The sequence below is a fragment of the Rhododendron vialii genome, chromosome 4a (genome assembly GCF_030253575.1).
Source record: "Rhododendron vialii isolate Sample 1 chromosome 4a, ASM3025357v1".
Taxonomy (NCBI): domain Eukaryota; kingdom Viridiplantae; phylum Streptophyta; class Magnoliopsida; order Ericales; family Ericaceae; genus Rhododendron; species Rhododendron vialii.
The window spans coordinates 8,306,030-8,325,578 of NC_080560.1; the positions used below are offsets into that span (position 1 = coordinate 8,306,030).

At 37.9% G+C, this 19,549-nt stretch overlaps 4 protein-coding genes across 7 annotated transcripts in view; 3 read left to right on the forward strand and 1 right to left on the reverse strand.

The window, feature by feature from the left end:
* LOC131323047 (2-alkenal reductase (NADP(+)-dependent)-like) overlaps nucleotides 1–19,549 on the reverse strand; it is a 43,162-nt gene that overhangs the window by 23,215 nt on the left and 398 nt on the right. The window lies entirely within an intron of this gene.
* LOC131323048 (cytochrome P450 85A-like) lies at nucleotides 2,195–4,128 on the forward strand. 4 transcript variants are annotated; one of them, XR_009199061.1, is made up of 5 exons: nucleotides 2,195–2,525; nucleotides 2,627–2,798; nucleotides 3,306–3,551; nucleotides 3,643–3,878; nucleotides 3,967–4,128. XR_009199061.1 is itself a non-coding variant. In XM_058354665.1 (5 exons), exons 2-5 carry the CDS (start codon nucleotides 2,667–2,669, stop codon nucleotides 4,063–4,065), a joined length of 564 nt encoding a protein of 187 aa, XP_058210648.1. In that variant the 5' UTR covers nucleotides 2,195–2,525; nucleotides 2,627–2,666; the 3' UTR covers nucleotides 4,066–4,128. The 4 variants fall into 4 exon arrangements, 2 of the variants coding, with proteins under 2 accessions (XP_058210648.1, XP_058210649.1); XM_058354665.1 differs by having other exon boundaries at nucleotides 3,643–3,729; XM_058354666.1 differs by lacking the exon at nucleotides 2,627–2,798 and having other exon boundaries at nucleotides 3,643–3,729.
* Nucleotides 4,149–19,549, forward strand: part of LOC131323043 (uncharacterized) — a 131,135-nt gene continuing 115,734 nt past the window's right edge. The window contains exons 1-5 of the mRNA XM_058354656.1: nucleotides 4,149–4,175; nucleotides 4,303–4,455; nucleotides 6,322–6,372; nucleotides 7,013–7,066; nucleotides 8,844–8,949. Of these exons, the coding sequence (XP_058210639.1) occupies nucleotides 7,017–7,066; nucleotides 8,844–8,949 (156 nt within the window). The 5' untranslated portion in view covers nucleotides 4,149–4,175; nucleotides 4,303–4,455; nucleotides 6,322–6,372; nucleotides 7,013–7,016. The remainder of the gene's footprint in view (nucleotides 4,176–4,302; nucleotides 4,456–6,321; nucleotides 6,373–7,012; nucleotides 7,067–8,843; nucleotides 8,950–19,549) is intronic.
* Nucleotides 14,317–19,121, forward strand: LOC131323044 (uncharacterized). The gene is made up of 9 exons (XM_058354657.1): nucleotides 14,317–14,868; nucleotides 14,995–15,249; nucleotides 15,389–15,541; nucleotides 15,652–16,288; nucleotides 16,468–17,082; nucleotides 17,209–17,606; nucleotides 17,688–18,297; nucleotides 18,390–18,538; nucleotides 18,624–19,121. Exons 1-7 carry the CDS (start codon nucleotides 14,630–14,632, stop codon nucleotides 17,998–18,000), a joined length of 2,610 nt encoding a protein of 869 aa, XP_058210640.1. The 5' UTR covers nucleotides 14,317–14,629; the 3' UTR covers nucleotides 18,001–18,297; nucleotides 18,390–18,538; nucleotides 18,624–19,121.

Genomic DNA, 19,549 nt, shown 5'->3' on the forward strand with positions numbered 1-19,549 from the left:
ATTGGCACCCTCTCGGGCCCCTCTTTTTTAGATTTGGGGAGAGGGTCGTTTGTAACCTGGGGAGATCTTTGTTTTCTAAAGTGGCCTCTATTATCAATAATGATTCTTGGTGTTGGCCCAGAAGTCGGAATGCTGTCACCAAAGAAATCATTGAGCACACTCCTACTACCTACTACCTTGGTCCCTAATTCTGGTCATTCTGATTCTGTGGTTTGGCTTCTGAATGCTCACGGGTTTACTATCAAATCTGCTTGAGATAGCATTAGAGAGATTTAGCCAGGAATCACTTGGTGGAAAGTGATCTGGTTTAAGGCTCATATTCCTTGTTGGGCAATTATTCAGTGGCTGGCTATTCATGGTAGGCTTGCTACGAAGGATAGGTTGCAGAATTGGGGTATGGTGCCCAATACTTCGTGTGTTCTTTGTAATGCCTCTCTTGAAAGCCATTTGCATCTTTTTTTCATGTGTCCTTATTCTTCCTATATTGTGGGGCAGCTTTTGAGACTCTGTGGCTATAGGAGAGGCTTGATTAGTTTGGATCAAGAGATTGGTTGGGCTAGTCAACATATGACTGGCAATGGTTTGCAGCAGCCTTTGTATAAGATGGTGTTGGCTGCCTCTCTTTATCATATATGGTTGGAGAGGAATAAGAGAGTTTTTCAAGGCTCTCAGAGGGATGCTTTATCTCTTGTCTCAGTGGTGAAGGCTGATATTAGGTGTTGTTTGAGTCTTTGGAGGAAGGTGAAACGCAGTGCCAAGAACCAAAGGCTGTGCGCTATGTGGAATATCTCTGAGGCTATTTTCTCCACCGTTTGATGGTAGGTCTAAGTCTTTTGTTGGTGTTGTCTTTGCTCTGTTTGGGCAAGTAGTTGGTTGGTTTTGTTTTCTTGTTGTTGTTGTTAGGGTAGGAGCATGTTCCTAGCCCTTTTGGCTGTATGCTGTGTTCAGGAGTAGCTCCCCTGTTTTGATATATATATTTTTACCTTTCCCAAAAAAAAAAAACTGTATGCGGATAAAAAAAAATAAATATGTAAACTGTATTAACCAAATGATCTAAACAACGAGCGTCCTCCATGTGAGGTGTGGGGTGTGGATTAATACAAGTCCAAGTTCAGCTGATCATCAGCAAACTTTGAAACTCTCTGCTGCGGTCCATTCCATCAATCACGTCCCAATTGATTATCAAGATAAGGTTACAAGTCATCAAATTGGTTCTAGGGCATAATTTTTGCCTTTGTCAAAGCAGTTTCCTTGGGGCATCTTTCACATGGGGTTAGTTAATTAGTTACTTAAAATGCCATTTTTCATAATCTCATAGATATGTAGTTGCTTAAATCTTGGAGGTTTCTTGCATGTGAATAATGAGTGATCGATGCACTTGTCATCTTCTTGTTCTTTTTTAAATCTATTTGTTGGAAATAATACCCAAAGGGGTCTATAAAGGAACCAAGGTTCTGTTTGATAACAGTAATAGATGGTTGGGATTTATAAGGAGATGGGATTAAGATTGTGATTGGTAAGGAGATGAGATTGGTAATGAGTATGTTTGTTTGAAATAAGATTAGATGATGAGATTATTAATATCATGATTGTTTCATTTGGGATATGATTGGGTTGATAGTATACGTTTCCGTCTTTTCCCTTCATATGGGATAGGGTTAGTAAGGAGATGAGATTGGTGAAAGCTATTTTTGTATTTGTGCATTGGCAATAATGGGATTGGATTGTTAATACCAAGTGGGAGAGACCCTTCTCAATATCACTTTACTAGTCCCAAGGACTAATAATCCCAACCAATTGTTAGTTACCAAACATAGTATTAATAATTCCTTAAGATTGGTAATCCAATCCCAAATCCCTGGAGGCTTATCAAACGGGCCCTAAGTTCTTAGAAGTGGCTTGCACTTTGCCATACCCGGAGGAAAATGCCCCTGGCTTCGAACGCATGGGATTTCAATTTGCATCTTCTTGTGTTTGGGCGTTTTAGTAATTTTGCAATCAAAACTGGTGGGCCAAGGACACTGTTTGGATTATTTGCAAATTACTTTAACGGGTTTTTGGATTTTTGTGATTTTCCCTTTGTGTCCTTTTATTTGCATTCTATTTTGTCTTTTGTGCTCATTTGAGAGAGGGGTTTTTGGTAAAATCAGTCGACCCTAACAGTGATTCACGCAAATTCGTTTTTTTGTTACGGTAGAAATACATTTGCTCTCTCTTTGGTGAACGATCAGTGAGAGAGCGACGGAGAGAACGAATTCGCGAAGATGGAGCATCGTTACAGATGATCGATGAGATCTACTCCAACGGCGTCACGAATCCCAGCATCGCAGGTCGATCATCAAATAGGTTGCAGAAATCGAAGATTGAACTGAAGAAGAAGACGAAGAAGCCGTAAATGGAAGAGCAAAGCGAGAGAAAATTCCCAGCCTTCCCATTCAAACCCTACTCGATTCAGATCGATTTCATGAACGCCCTCTATCAATCTCTCGACCGAGGCGGCATTTCCATGCTCGAAAGCCCCACCGGTACTCTCTCTCTCTCTCTCTCTCTCTCTCTCTCTCTAGATTGAATTGGTTTTTCCTGCTTGCCAAGTGTTAGTCCATATAATGCACGTTATATGATGTAGTTTCGAAGAAAAAAAGAAGAAGATTTTTCATGGATGAGTCATGGGAGGAGAAAGCCGTAAGGGTTGGGTGTGGTTCCGTACTTCTCCCTTCCATTCCGAAATAAAAGGGAAGGACGGAGAAGAAGAAGGCCTGATGATGGAAGCCACCAAAACAGAGGGCATTTTACCCATTGTACACCCTCATAGCTTCGAATTTGAGTTCTTACTTTGTGTTCTAATTTTGATTGTTTAGTCAACGGAGATTTATAAAATGGTATAAGAAAGTTATGATGTTGTGGTGGATAGAGGAGTTCAATCTAGGAGCTTGAGTTGTAATCGACAGAAGTGGTGGGCCACGGCCACTTCTGTCGATTAAATAGTGGCCACGGTCACTATTTAGGTTATTTACGGCCACTATTTAGGTTATTAATGAATTGGATGTGGTGATAATATAGGGGAATTGGAAAAGGAAAAGGAATGTGACGTTGATGGTATAGGAGAATTGGATGTGTGAAAAAGACCCTATGAATTACAAGATGGTTTAACATTTTCGAGAAACATTGTTGCTGGAAAATGAATACGATAAGAAATACGAATAAGTGTTCGTATTTTGAAATGTAGTTTGTGAAAGGTATTCTGCCAACTGATTTGATGGTGATAATGAATCTGTGGGCTTATTGAAGTTGATGTTCTTTTGCAGGCAAGAAAGAGTTTCCTTAGAATTTTTAGAGATATTATGGAGGAGAGGAGAAATTCCTTGACGAAGAATTATGACATGCTGGACTATCTGCTAAAGGAAGAGGATCCAAGATACAAACTCAATGATGAGGAAATTCTCGATCAAGTAGTTATGATTCTCTATTTGGGTTTCGAAACTGTATCGACTCCTTCAATGATGGCCATCATGTATCTTGATGATCACCCATCAGCTCTTCAAGAAATCAGAGTGAGCAACAGTCTATACATTGTCGAAAATTGATCATATGTGAAGAAAACTGGTAGAGTCAATAACTCTGTTTCGATGCAATTGTCTGTAGGATGAGCATTTCGCAATAAGAGGAAGGAAAAAGCCAGAAGAGCCACTTGACTGGAACGATCACAAGTTGATGGTTTTTACACGTGTGGTAAACAAATTGACAAACCTACTCTACATGGCCAGAAATCGTGTCGCCGAGAATCTGTCCTCTCCTAACGTACTGTAAACTAAACTAAACATGGAGAATCTCCGGTTACCAAATGCCAAGACATCATCATACGGTTGCAACTCGCAAATGTATTGGTAGAGGGGGACAAAGATTTTGAGAATAAAGGACCTTGCACCTCCTAATATACTTATTGGAACCGTATATCTCTCAATGCAGGTGATATTTGAAACATCAAGATTGGCCACAGTTGTCAACGGAATTTTGAGGAAGACAACCGATGGAATGGAATTGAATGGTATGCTGCGAAACTCTTAGTTCGAACTAGGGCAGAATTTTATTTCGCCGCTTGTTCACTAGGGTTTTTCCTGGAGACAAAAGAGTGACAGAAGCCAGAGCCTTAGAAATTTAATCCATGGAGATGGCTGGTAAGCTACCGAGAAAATTTGTAATCATTCTCTATTTCTTTACGAGCTGTAAAGGTTTTGCTTGTGTTTTCTATTCGGGCATGAATCTAAAACTTGAGGGATATGGTTCTTAAATGCTACCTGCCAGGAAAAGAGCTTGGAATCTCACAACTACTGCTGCTTCTTTGGGGGGGGGGGGGGGGGGGGGTGGTGGGGTGTGTCAAGGAGGCTTTATCCGGGAAAAGGAGTTGGGAATAGTTACAATTGCGATATTCCTTCACTACTTCGTCGCTAGATACAGGTACTCAAATTCTATGTTACTCATCCAATTCCGAGTCCTGTGGGGGCAGCAACTATGTTACACAGACTCTTCTATACGTTTAAAGTACTCGTGTCTGATACTCTCTACACTTGTGCAAGGGTGCAGGATACATGCATGTCTGGAAAAGTATCTAGACGCTCACTTGAAAACCATGTGCAATGGTTCAAGTTTACTGTTGGGAAATTGTGTGTGGAAAGCTAAAGCATAATGAATGAAATGCTATAGGACATCAAGCAAATGTCATAATATATCCATGCTGGAGAGAGACTTTTGCTTACCTTGGGCTTTAGTTCAAGCCTATTTTTTGATTGATGTGCTTGATTTCAGATCATAAATACGGAGTGGGGAGCATGTGTGGACATATGCCCAACATTCCCAATAGCTGATTTGGGGACCCCATCTGTGAAGGAACATGTACATAATCTGCATGGTTCAATGTTTCTTATGGAGGAGGATCATTATAAGCCTGCAAATATGGTGCAGGGGGCTGAAAGTTAACTCCAGCTTGCTGCCATTCAGCCCCAATTTGCTGCTGATGTACATTAACAGGCACAGATCTCTCAAACTCATACTTAGGCTGACACGATAGTTTGAGGGGTAGTTGACATCATCATCTGAATACAGAACGGAGCGGTAGACACTTCAGCATTATATGAAGGGGTAGGATCCACACTAACCAATCTTGGGTTATGTTTCTTGAGTTGTGGCAACATTGGCTTTAAGAGAAAACACACCAGTAGATTGGGGGCCAGTAACATCCCCTTGACAATGGCCTGACCCGTCAATAGCCTCGTTCCCACTCATGTCCGAATTCTGCGTGGATGTTGCACTTGCCATGCTCTCCTTCCTTGCGATACTCCCACTGACTCCACCCATGACCCTTTCACCGCCTCAAAGTATCGCTGCCCACTATCTTGCAATTCGCCATATTGCATCAGCCCAGAAGAATCAAGCTTTGAAATTGAAAATAGAAACACCCTCAACTTAAATGACCCATCTGAAGACCTCTCGACGAATTTCTGGTACTCATCCATCATATTTTCGAGATCATCGGGGTAGGACTCTCACAACAGTTTGGCAGTTTCTCGGGAACCGCTCCAAAAACTAATCAAGCTTTACTTGCATTCATTCTTGTCTTCTTCCATAACAAACATCGCCATCTTCAAATGCTCAAAACAACAATACTTTTTCGAAAATTTGCCTTTCATTTGTGTTTCTTTGTAATTTTCCTTTTAGTCTTGTATTCGAAGTTCATTATTTCATATGGTCTCTTATATCCCTAGGAAGTCGTAAGAAGTATCACATGGTTGTGGTCTACTTAAAAGATGCCTGTGGTGGATTTTTGGAAATATTTTGTACTTATCCTGCATATATGCATGTCACTTCACAAATTTTATCACAAACTGTACTTGAGGCTTGTGGATTTGATTTCTTAATTATGATTTTGTGTTGGTTAAAATAAAAAATCATTGTTTCCAGCATAATTGTCCAGATTCTCTTTTCCTGTGCATACAAAGAAATCAATACAATCTGTTGTATTCAATTCAGTTTGCATTTATGTTTTGTTAGATTCTGGCTGCCTTTTGCCGAGTTTGCCTTCGGATGCAACATATGACAAGACATACGGAATTAGTATATACGATCTCAATGACAATTTTAAAGCCCCTTCACCTGATAGTTCTTATTACTGACTTCATCATGCAACATATCTTGGAACAGACATAATGGCATAATGTAAAACTTACAGCTCGGCCCTTGGCTACTGCTGCTTTTTTTATTTTTTATTTTCCTTGGTTCCTTAGAATTTGATTTTGATGATTAGTTCCTACATTAATGCAATTGCAGCTACTACACTTCCAGGCCCAGCACTTCCCAAAGCGACAACTTTACAAAGGGGTAAGACCTATTCGCCCAAGCAAGTGTTATAGTCTCCTATTATCTTTTTCAGGAAGTGCTCTTCTAAAGATTCTCAACACACATAGAATGATGGATATAATATGCAGAATATCTGAACGAATATGGCATATGATAAGGGTTGATTGCATTGCGAGTCTGCGACAATGGGAGTATCTGCACCTTTTGTTTCCTGGAATTCGTATTTTAAGTCCTCTGGTGCCATGTGCCTGGGGTTCACAAGCTGCTCATGCCGCACTTGCCTCACTTCCTCCTTTTTAAGGAAACTCGTGCTAATTTGTGATCAAGATGACAATGAAGAGATTAGATTCATTTCTTTAATTGAAAATAATGCATGTGATGGGATGGGACATTTAACAACACTTTTTCTTTTTGGATAAGTCTCTTAAACAACACCATTAACAGACCGTAAGTTATTCTTGTTATTTTGATGTTACTAAACTCAATCCTGATTAAATTATTCACAATGAAGCAATGAAGTAGGCTTTTTATACGAAATTGGAGTATGTATGCAGCATGCTAATTTAGAGGGCATGAAGGGCAAATCGTGTAAAGAAATTATTAAGGAGAAAGAATGATTATTCAAGGAAATATGGTACTGAAAGTTTGTTTGTCCTACTAGGTACATGCGAGAGAGCCACATCTCGCAAGGCATCATAGGTATTGGTAATTTTGGGTACGTAATCACTAACTACAGAACATATGTAATCCTTGAGTGGAATTTGAGTGATCACTTTATTCTTCTTCGGTGATGTTACTCTAGCTTTTCAATTAGCATTCATATGGAAAAAAATTTGATTATATTTCGTAATGATGTATTTGAGTATTTCATTGAACCTCTAAGCTCTTGGAAAGGAAATTGTCCCTTATACGACCCTAAGATAATACACATTAACACATGACTCTTGTGTCCATGTAACATAGTATTAAAGAAAGGAACTTTAGTTAAGTGCTTGTCTTGGGTAGTTCTCGTCTGTTAATAGATGGTATGTATGTGAAATTTACAAAAAAATATTTGGGGAAAGAATATTTTCTCCAGGACATATGGTACAGAAATGTTGTTTGTCCTCTGATTTACAGTTTACTACGTACATGTGAGAGAGCCACACTGCCCACAAGTCACAAGGCTTCATAGGTATTCATAATTTAGGGTACTTAAATCATTGAAGAACATAATCCGTAAGTTGAATTTGAGTGATCACTTTATTCTTGTTTTGTCATGTTACTCTAGCTTTTCCTGATTATACGACAAGCTAGATCAAAGATTCTGTAATGGTCTATTTCATTGAATCTCTATGCTCTTGGAAAGGAAATTGTCCCTTATTCAAACCATGCCGTAGTTTTTAAGAAAGGTACATACTTTAGATTGGAGCTTGTCTTGGGCAGTTCTCGTCTGTAAATTAAGATGCCCGGATCAACTAGCTGCCTTCACATCTCATTTGATGATCTTTCGAGTGTTTTAGACTCGTTTCATTTTGATTGAGTGATTGGTACATGTGATGCATCAGTAGATCTCAACCGAAATGGAAATTCAGAGAGCGGAAATGGTCAACAATATATGTAATTTAAATGCTTTCCATCATGACGTAAGTTATTGGATTGTTAGTGTTTCTTGGATGCTTGGATGACCAATAGCATCATAAGTAGAATTGAAGTAACGAATTTCTTCTGATTGAAGAAAAAACAATTGGGTTGGTTTTGTTTCCGATTCCCCTATGCTCTCTCATGGGGAGAAGTGAAAGTAAAGAATTTTGTGCGTATGCCTGGAAGTATTATTCTGTCGTACGTTTTTGGTTTATATTTCATATAACATTCAGTTAATTTATTTTTATTTTTATTTTTCCTTTTTTTCCTGACAAGTTCAATATCCGAACTCAAATCTAGTGATGCTTAGTGGGGCACAAATGAGAAACCATATGCAACATCTAAACAATATGCAACACTTCAGATGTATTATAGGTTGGCAAGCTGGTGACAAAAAAAAAATGTTATATTTTCCGTCCACTTTTTTTCCTTCAACAGAATAACACAGATTAGGATTTTTTTTCCCTTTTTTCTTGACAAGTTCAATATTCTAATGTTTTGGCTGCAAGATTAGGATTTCCGATTTCCTGTCAAAAGTTCACACATAAGTTGTAATAGTAGATTCTGAAAGTGCTTCACAATCCAAGTATACTTACATCATAAAGAAGCATTCTTTTCTTCTGTATGGAAACTATTGTTGCCAGAGGCTGCATATAAACTTTTGTTCTCCAAAAAGTATTGGACTATTGATAAAAGACATATAATGACTGAGGAGGAAATTGATTGCTTAGTTAGCACTTAAAGCATTATTCCCCTGTAAGCTATGTGCTTTTGAAGGACTTATTAGACACTTGACTGTTGAAGGCATCAGTGTAAATGTTGAAGCCCTTGAGCTTTTTTCTTATGCACTCCATTCTCTGCCATTCAAGCTGGAGTTTCTTTCTTCTTGGCCTCCTGCTCTTACCGTCCTCTTTATTCGACTTAAAGACAAAGGGTTTTTGGTGGAACATTGAAAAAGAACAACAAAGATCTAAGGTATGTCCGAAAGCTTTCCGGTGTTGATTCATCTAACATATGATTTATGAGTGTGCTTTGTTTTCGTTTAAGTACAAACAACAAGGAGAAGGGGAAGCATTTTGTGAGTTGAAAATTATAAGTATATGCATCATCGCTTCAATGATTTAGTATGGTGTCTGAACGGTTTCTGTATGTCGCCATGTGGAGTTTGACAGGTTATTTCATCGTGTCAATATCTGAGAATGAACGTCAAATTATATGAAAACAAACCACGAATATCCACTGCTTCAAAACCAAGCATTAAAAGCGTTACAACACAGTTGTGTTGGGATTACAAGATAGACACCGCGGGATTACCAATCAATCAGTTGCTAATTACTACGCTACTGAAACTTTCTGATGTTTGAGGAGTAGGATTAGTAGTCTACGTGAGATGAATTGAATCTAACTCCCTTCTTTCTTTTTTTTTTTGGATTGGAAAATCTATCTTGTATATTCCAAATCAAACTTTGTATATTCGAACAACCGGAGAGGAGGCGGGTCGGTTGATGGTGGCTAATGGTACGTTGTCTGTAGACCGGAAATTAGGTTTAGGGTTCAGGATATTTTTTTTAATGGATATAAAAAGAAATTGGGGACGGAGAGAATTATTTCTGATTGGTGTGACGTCCCTTTCTCTTTTGTGAGAGATACTTGAAGTAGCTATTCCTGTTCAAAAATACATTCGGATTTTCCAATGCTAAGGAATCTGATTTTGGCACCCATCGACTAAGCTACAATTAGGATTGTGCTTTCATACATGATAAGATCTGACCTCCCTTTCACTTTTGTATTGCTTGGTAACGTACGGGAATTGTTAGATAGTTTCGCATATTTTTTTTTTTTGAATGGCAAATTTTTTTTACTAATCTTTGAAAGAGATAACAAAGACTAATAGGAGCAAGGATTAAGGCAACAAGTGCCCATCGGAGATAGTTTCCCATATCTATACTGTATCGCTGTGTTGACACTTTATTTAGATAAAGTACCGACATAATTCGTGCGTAACACAGGGAAAAATAGTACTAAAAGAACAGTGAAGCGAACTGGTTGCATTTCTAACCTGTTTCTTTTGCATGATCTATAGTGGGAATTGTAGGTTGTTGCAGTATGTATATTCCTATTATCTTAGTGCATCACTAGTTACTTCTTTTGTTCTCTTTGAGTGCAGTTAGGGAGATCTTTTATCTTCTCAAATTCGGATCTCATTCCTAATTTTTGACGTCTTCTTCAAAAAGGCAAGAAAAGAACTCAATACAGAAAGGGGGAAAAAGAGTGAACTGAAAATGTGTAATCCACTTACCATACTGGACAAAATTTTAGAGAAAATCATCGAGAAAGTGTTCCAATCAGGGGAACGTCAAGTCGGTTTTCTTTTACATTACAAGCAGAACCTGAAGAACTTGGAAGACGAGGTGAATAATCTTCAAGAGCAGAGAAGCAACGTCGAAGGAAAAGTTAATGAAGCCAACCGCCAGGGTGATGTAATTGACAAGAAGGTTTCGGACTGGCTAGAAGATGCTGACAAGACCAGACAAGAAGTTGACAAGTTTAGGGATGAGAAAACTATTAAGGAAAACATGTTGTGCTTTAGCTTCTCGTGTCCCAACTTCATCTCGCGTTACCGCCTTAGCAAGGAAGCCGAGAAGAAGGTGGTTCTTGTCAAACATCTCACTGAGAAAGGCGGCAATAACAGTTTCACACCGTAGGGAAGATCCCCCTGAAGTTGTATTCCGATCCAGCGGGGATTATGAGCCTTTCCATTCAAGAGATAAAGTTTTCAAAGATATTGCGAAGGCATTAAAAGACCCTGAGGTGAACAGGATTGGGGTCTATGGAACCGGAGGTGTTGGCAAGACAACCATGGTAACAAAGGTCGGCGAACTAGTGAAAAAAGATGGAATTTTTGATGAAGTCGTAATGGCAGTTGTCTCTCAGGATGCCAATGTGAGAAAAATTCAAGGGCAACTCGCCGACGGTTTGAATGTAACACTCGGTGGAGAAACTGAACTGGGAAGAGTGAAACAACTATGGAATAGATTGGACAATGGGATGAAAAATCTCATAATATTGGATGATGTTTGGCACGAGCTGGACTTAAAGGAAATAGGTATCTTCTCAAATTTTAACATCTTGAATATGATTTTGACGTAAAATTTTACTTGTTTTTCCCCGCTAACAATTGGGGTTTAAGTGATAATGTTAATTGTGTGCACACACTCGTCACCATATTTTTGTAGCATCTGATGTGGCACCTTGCATATATTGATGCCACATTATTTGATACCCCATGGATTGATGCCCCATGCAGAAGGTTACTTGACCATTTAAATATCGAACAACCTAACTTAGGTTGTATTCTTATAAATTTACAAGTCTAAAATTTATTTTGATATTTTTTACTTTTTGTTTAGCATTTCACCGTAATTTTTGGAATTAATAGTTTGTCTCAAAAAATGAATCGAAAAATTATAAAAATATGGACTAATGTTGAAAAAATTCAAATAATACGACACTTTAGATAAATAAAATAGTTGTTTGAAACTTTTTTTGTTTTTAGTACGGCACTTTAAATAATCCCAAAGTGGAAGACACAACGATTCTATCCAACAATATCAATCTAGAACAAGAATAATAAGATGAAGAACAAAAGGAAAGCAAGAAACCCAACACATAAGAATACAAGAGATTTACGTGGTTCAATACACAGGCTGTGTATCTACTCCACGGGGGGAAAGGACAAATTAATCCACTATACTCAATAAGGATTACAAGCTTCAATCTCCTCACAAGTGTATCTCGCTTCTATTTTCTCTCTTAACCCTATAGACTGTTGAAACACACATATTTATAGAGCAACTCACAGGCCCAACTGACCCAATGGGCCCCCTCATAAAATTGAAGCCACACACAACAGTTGATATGGGTTCTACCCATCTCAACTCAATCTACAATATGGGTGGGTTGTAAAAGTGGACGTATATGGATGGGTTAAAAAATATGAGTTGAGATTGTCAGCTCTAAGTTAAACTAACAAGTAATTACTCTGTCCCTTTTTTATGTCTCCAGCTTCGTAATTTTAACTGATTAAAGAGATATTATCATTACACCTTTCACTTCATTTTATACCTCAACTTTTCGAAATTATCCTCTACTTTTACTCATTAACTCTTTACCCATTAATTTTTCAGAGTGCAAGATAATAAAAGTACAAACTTTCACCCATTAAATCTTCAAAATAGATACTTATTAAGGGACAATCTAAAATAGAATACTGATGCCGAATTGTTTTTTCACCATCTCTTCTAAAACCAATTGGTATGGGGGAGGACTTCAATTGAGTCTTTTATGGCATTCGATATCGCATCCACAAATCTGTTGTTAGAGTGCTCATAGGGAGTGGTTTTTTGTAATCAAATCCATGAAGACACTCCGAGCTCAACAATCCCTCCCTTACGATGACGCTATCGCATCTCGAACCGATGACTTTCTGAGTTCGATTCCTAATGCCCTTCTATTTTCTATATTTCTCCATTTTTGGGTTCTATCTCATTTTGTTTTCCTTCCCAATCCATTTTTTTTTTATTTGAACAGCCCCAATTCACAATTTTAGTTTTACTTCTTTTTGTTTTCCTCCCATCCATAATACTATGAAAAAAATTACTTTGTTGGAACTTTTTGGTTTAACAAACACAACTTTTATGTATAAAAGTGATATGTTCTTATATTTGATTAAAAAAAAGTCATAGTTAAAATATATTGAGCGAGCTAATACGGTTTTTATTTTTATCTAAAATCTATCATTTCGCAAGAGAGATTCAAGAGATCGGCTATGATCTCAATGAAAATTAGGCGTCGTTCTACTAAGAACATTTTTGGACATTCAGGGCTTGTTAAATTTTATGTTTTTTTCAGACAGGTCATTCCCTCACAAATATCAACTAAAAAGCTCGAAAATTCAAAAGTTAGCGAAACGGGCCCCAAGTTCTTGTGCAAGTAAAGTACGATGAGTTGATGACTCAATTTGAAAGTTTTGCTTCAAAAAAAAAAAAAATGCAAAGGGAAGGTTGTTTTCTTTGAATCGGATCGTCCTAATCACAAAGCACTATAACCAGGGTCATTTTGGAGAGCTTCGGCCAGAGGTCCATAGTATAGGGACTAATACTGTAATAAGGACATCAATAATTTTGGTATTGCCACTAGGACAATTGGACCTGGTTTCCAAATATAACCTTGTTTTGAAACAAAAGCGGGCACACTTTTCCCCACTCTATTCGATCAAAAAACGTTTCCAGAAGAAAAGAGAGAGAGAGAGAGAGAGAGAGAGAGAGAACGGTTCACGATCATCGTCGTTGCCGTTGTCATCGTCGCCATCCTTCGTCGCCTGCCACAGTCGTCGTTGCCGTTGTCGTCGTCGTCGTCGTCCCCTTCAACGTCGTTATCAGCATCTTCCTTCGACTGGTTCGTTCTGCAAATTTACGTTTTGTAATGGTTCTTTGTTCTGCACATTTACGTTTTGTTTCTCTGTTTCTACACATTTAGGGACTACGAACTGCTTTCTTCCAAAAAATTTAGGTTTTGTTCCACATGTTATGGTTTATTTAGGGTTTCTTTGCTACTGATTATGTTTTATTTACGGTTTGTAGTCCATTGGTTAGAGCTTCTTTGTAATTTTGCAAGATCAGTACTCTGCATTTTATTTGTTCTTACAAATCACTTGACAAATGTTGTTATCTGTTGCATACTCTGCGTTTGTAGTCCATTGGTTAGGGTTTCTTTGCTACTGATTATGGTTTATTTAGGGTTTGTAGTCCATTGGTTAGAGCTTCTTTATAATTTTGCAAGATCAGTACTCTGCATTTTTTTTGTTCTTACAAATCACATGACAAATGTTGTCATCTGTTGCATACTCTGCGTTTGTAGTCCATTGGTTAGGGTTTCTTTACTACTGGTTATGGTTTATTTAGGGTTTGTAGCCATTGGTTAGAGCTTCTTTGTAATTTTGCAAGATCAGTACTCTGCATTTTGTTTGTTCTTACAAATCAGTTGACAAATGTTGTTATCTGTTGCATACTCTGCATTTGTTGTCCATTCTTAGTGTATTGGTACTCATAGCACTGAATCCAGAATGATAACGACATTTGTCTGTTTTATTGAGGAACATCCATAAAACACAAGTTGACTGATGTCTCTCTTGTCTGTTTTATTGAGGAACATCCATAGAACACAAGTTGGCAGATGTCATTATTTGTTCATCTCTGTGCTATACCATATTTGAAGATTCTTACATATAACAACATCATCCGGTGATTTTGTTCAAATTTTCTGCTATTTTGTTACAGGAAATGGTGAAAACAAAGAACTCTAATAAAGAATTGGTACTTGTAGTAGATACTATGAAACCATTGCAAGTTATTTTGCCTCCAGATAGGATGAGAATGAAGAAGACACCACGGAAAAAACAGCAGTACAGAGTCCAAAAAAGATAGCAGAAAAAGATGAAGTTAAACAGCCTGCCTCTCGAAAGAGAACAAGAACAATAGAAGATGAAGAAGAAGATGAAGCAGAAAAAGATGAAGTTAAACAGCCTGCCTCTCGAAAGAGAACAAGAACAATAGAAGATGAAGAAGATGAAGTTAAACAGAGTCCAACAAAGCGAATGACAAGATCTGTCACACAACAAGAGAGAGATTCTCATAAAATGGACAAGAAAGAGAAGAAGAATGACAAGAAAAAGGGACTTAGCCCTGTTAAACAGAAGAAAAACGACAATAAAGAGAAGGACAAAAAGAAGAATATACAAGAAGAAGAAGTAGAGGATGAGGACGAGGAAAAGGAAGAAGAAGAAGAAGAACAAGTTCACAAGCCAACGAAAAAGGAAGCCAATCAAAAATCTAGGTATGGTTTATGACTAGAATACTACAGATGATGAAATCTGTCATACTACAACATATGGTTACTTTGTGATAATCTGCATATATGTATTCATTCATATACTGACCAAAAACTTTGAAACTCATGCAGGTCTAGTCCAAAGACGAAGCGACTTAGCCCTATTAAACGGAAGAAGAATGACAAGAAAGAGAAGGACAATGTGAAGAAGAACGACAAGAAGAAGAAGAAGATACAAGAAGAAGAAGAAGAAGAAGAAGAACAAGAAGAAGAAGAAGATACTGATGATGATGATGAAGAAGAAGAAGATTACAAAGAAGAAGAAGAAGAAGAAGAAGAAGAAGATCTTCACAAGCCAAAGAAAAAGGCTGCCCATCACAAATCTAGGTATGGTTTATGACTAGAATACTACAACATATGGTTACTGAATCCATTCAAATACTGAATAAAATTTGCAAATTACTTTGTGATAATTTGCATATATGTATCCATTCATATACTGAATTGAAATTTGAAACTTATGTAGGCGTAGTCCAAAGACGCGCAGTAAGCAACAGAAGCAACAGAGGCAAGTGGCAAAAAGGACAGCAGTGAAGACGCAAAAGAAAAAGGGGAAGAAAAATGTCAAGAAAGAGGTCAAGGAAGAGGTTAAACCTAAGCCTAAACAAATTCAGTACAGGTAATCTAAAAATTTCGACATTTGTCTGTTTTGTTGGCAACATTCATATAAAATAACGACATCTGTCCTATACCAACATCTTCCTGTTATTTTGTTCAAATTTCACACAGGTCGAGTTTTCAAAATTTTGTGAAACTCTTGAAGGACATAAAGTTCACAACTCTCCAGAAAGAGAAGATAAGAAAAACGCCATTTGCTAATCTTATATTTGCTCTGGTTGATGAGAGCTTGACTGAGGCGTACCTGAGGAAAAGCGACCTGCATGCTCTTTCACTGATAAGACGATATGAGGGATCGGGAGGGAGGTTCAACCTAGGAACTAAATCAGTCAAGATAATAGCACAAGAGTTTGCACTTGTATTCGGCATCCCGTATGGGCCCAACCGAATTAAACCAACAACAAAACCAAGGATGCCAGAAACAAGGTTTGCTAATGAAATCTGTGTTCGAGGAGGTAGGATAATGACGAATTCAAATCTGAAAGAATACTTCCAAAAAGCTGTGAAGAAAAAGGATGAAGAAAGTGCAAACGACGTAGCACGTGTGCTAACACTGTATCTTATCTCAACAGTGTTTCTCCCAAGCACAGCTTCAAGGGAGAGCTGGAATTTAATCGAGTTCATTGAAGACTTGGATAGGATCAGCTCCTATGACTGGGCAACATTCTTTACGGATGAGCTCATAAGGCAACTGAACGACAATATGGAAACACCGGCATCAACCGGGGGCTGCATATCAGGGCTCCTGGTAAAATTCTACCCTCTTATGATATCAACTTTTTATTTGTGATAAACTGCCAATATATATACTGGAAGATGTGGTTATCTTTCATAATCTGCCTACATGTATACTAGAAGATGTGGATATCATTGGTCTTCTGTCTATTTTGTGTATTTAAACTAATTTGTATTTTTCATGAAATACAGTATTGGTTCTGTGAGCACGTGAAATTGGTAAGCCAAGGAGATCCAACAAACTTCCCGAGGTTCGTCAAGTGGAGGCTTACCGACCTTAGTGTTGGTTTGGCAAATAACCCGTTGGATGTTCTTGATCCGTTAATCGTGAACGACTCAAAGTTGGAGGCAACGGAATTGGAGAAAGAGATGCTCGGATTTGTTGAGGTGCCGGAAGATGATCATGTGAAGCCAGAAGATGGTGATGACTCAGACCATGATGATGCAAATACAGAGCTTCAAAAAGAAAATGAAATCCTCCGAGAAAAAATCAAAAGGTTGACCGAGGTGAATGAGCAAATCAAAAGGTTGACCGAGGAGAATGAGCAAAAAGATGCTACAATTGCCCAGCTTCAGAAAAGAATTTCAGAGCTTCAAGACGAGACATATGAGGAAACAGTTGCTGAACTCAATTTTGAAGTGGAGACTGCTCATGTTGAGAGGGATTTTTTTGTGAAAGAGGTTGAGCATAAGGAAGTTGAGATCTGCAGCGTGCTCGTAGAGAACGACATTATAGCTGAAAAGCTAAAAAGAGCAGAGGGAACTATTGACGACATAGAGACACATATTATTACCCAACAATTCAAGGTAATATAACCTAATCTTATTTCTAAAACACATCTTAGGTTATATGCTTCCTGGTTTTTTTTTCCCTTCATCTTTCCACAGAACCACACAGATAACCTAATCTTATTTCTTTATTTTGGAAAATAGACAAGTGAAAGTGTGGAAGAAGAAGAAGAAGAAGAAGAAAAAGAAGAAGAATGTGGTCCTGAGCATCAAATGGTACCGGATGAAGAAGTGGAAAGGACAACTATTGAAGCTTTCACGGGTGTACTAGCTGAAAACAGTCCAAAACCAACCAAGAAAAAGAGGAAACAGGTGGACCCTTCATCTCTTGTACAGAACGTGAAAAATGAGACAAGAATAGAGAAGAGGGAGGATGGTTTCGTCTATGAAGACCTAAAGAAGGTAAGGAAGAATAAACAGGAGGAGATGGATGATGTGATACCAAAATGGAAAGTTGAAAAAACAAAATTGGGTAAATGGCTGGAAGAAGAAGACAAAGCGTTGCTGAATCTGTTTTATGACCTAAACCAGGGGCAAGTGAAGTAAGTAAAGATACACTTATTCTCTTTCATTAATTCCCGATTCCATTCTCTTTGTATAATTCTTTTCTTTTGACATCACAGTGAAGAAGTCTGGACAGACAACGAAACAACTTATACCATAACTTTCAAATCAATAATAAAGCTTTTGGATGAACTAGACATGGGGAACGAGGTAATAGACGGGTACACATCAATGCTGAAAAGGGAGCAGGAAGTTAAACAACTGATGCAAGGAAACAGTGCGTTCTTCACATCCACCTGTTGGGTAAGTACATTGCCCTTTGCCCACAACAAAACACTGTTATGTTCACACTGTTTTGATGTCATTATTTGTTCATGTTTGTGCTATACCAGAAATGTAGATTTTCACATATGTTTGTGTTTATCTAACTAACATACTTTATTCCCACAAACACTTATCACAATGGCAAACCAGTCCCCCAAAAAGTTTCTCATTGATAGCAAACTTGAACAACTCTACAACGAATTACATGACAGGAGCTTAGATTACTTTCGGTACCTTGTTTTCCCGATGAACTCTTCAGGAAATAAGACGAACAAAAACAGTCCATATCATTGGACTCTGCTTGTTTATGATATGCAAGAGCAGGAATGGAAGCATTATAATTCATTGAAACCAAGAAAGAAGGAGAAATCAGGCGACCCTTACCTTAAAGATGCTGCAATAGTGGTAAAAAACCTTCACCTCTCTCTTATTTGCTTATTTAATCGCTTATAATCAATGACTGCAACTAACATAAAAAATTTACTTTGAAAAAATAGAAAGATGCTGTTGAGAAATTCATGAAGCAATTGGAAGAAAGAAGGAGTAGTCAGCTACAATTCAACTTGCTAACTCCCATAGAGTCAATCTTTAAAGATGGTGCTCAACTAAGAACAGTGCAAGAAGCACCACAACAGAATATTGCTTCGTAAGCTTCAATCAAACTTTCCATAGTTAAGCATATGACGACATCTATTGCAATTTACTAAACTCTATCTCTTGAATATATGCAGGGTTGATTGTGGACCTGTTGTTTGTTATGTCATCAAAAAGATTGCAGAGCTTGAAGAAATACCACAAAAGATTGAAAAAGAAGATGTTTCAGCTTTTAGAGTGCATTTGGTCCACAAGATTTTACATGATGAGCCAAGATCATGGACGAAAGAAACGTGGCAAGACAAAAAACTATCTCACGATTTTACTTCTGATCAGTAGAGAAATTTGGATTCAGCACTGGTTTAGGAGCAAATTCTCCTCTTTTGTTTAGGAACACAAAATGTGTTAGTGGTTAGTTTAACACTTTGTAGATGGCAGAACAGTGTGTAGGTTGTTGGTTTGACAGTTTGTAAGTGATTTGTTTGACAAATGTGTTAGTGGTTGGTTTAACACTTTGTAGATGGCAGAACAGTGTATATCTTGTTGGTTTGACAGTTTGTAAGTGATTCGTTTGACAGTTTGTAACTGGTGACAATCTGGATTTTGATAGTTACATAAAACTTTTATTTTGGCTATGATTGTTGATTGTGGTTGTTGGCTATGATTGTTAACTGTGATGACAAAAAGGCCCGGTGTGGGTTTATTTGTGAATTTCTATTGTGAATGGTAATTTAGGATGAGAAATGCCCGGAGTAGGCTGATATACACTGTTGTTTGTTGCTGTTTTTATTAGTTTAAGATGCAAGGCGTCAGGCTAGGCCATAAAGCAACGAAACCCTGTCAATTTTTTCCCTTGTTTGCTGCACATTTTCTGGGCTTGGCTTCTTGAGTTACCATGCTTTCCAAAAATGACATTAATATTGGTACATTTGCCGGATACCTAAGCTGCTGCTGATTTGGAAACTGAAATATGTACATTTGTGTTCATAACACTGATGTGAATGTGCAAACAGATGATGAAATCTGTCATATTCTGTTCGGCTAGGCCATAAAGCAAGGAAAC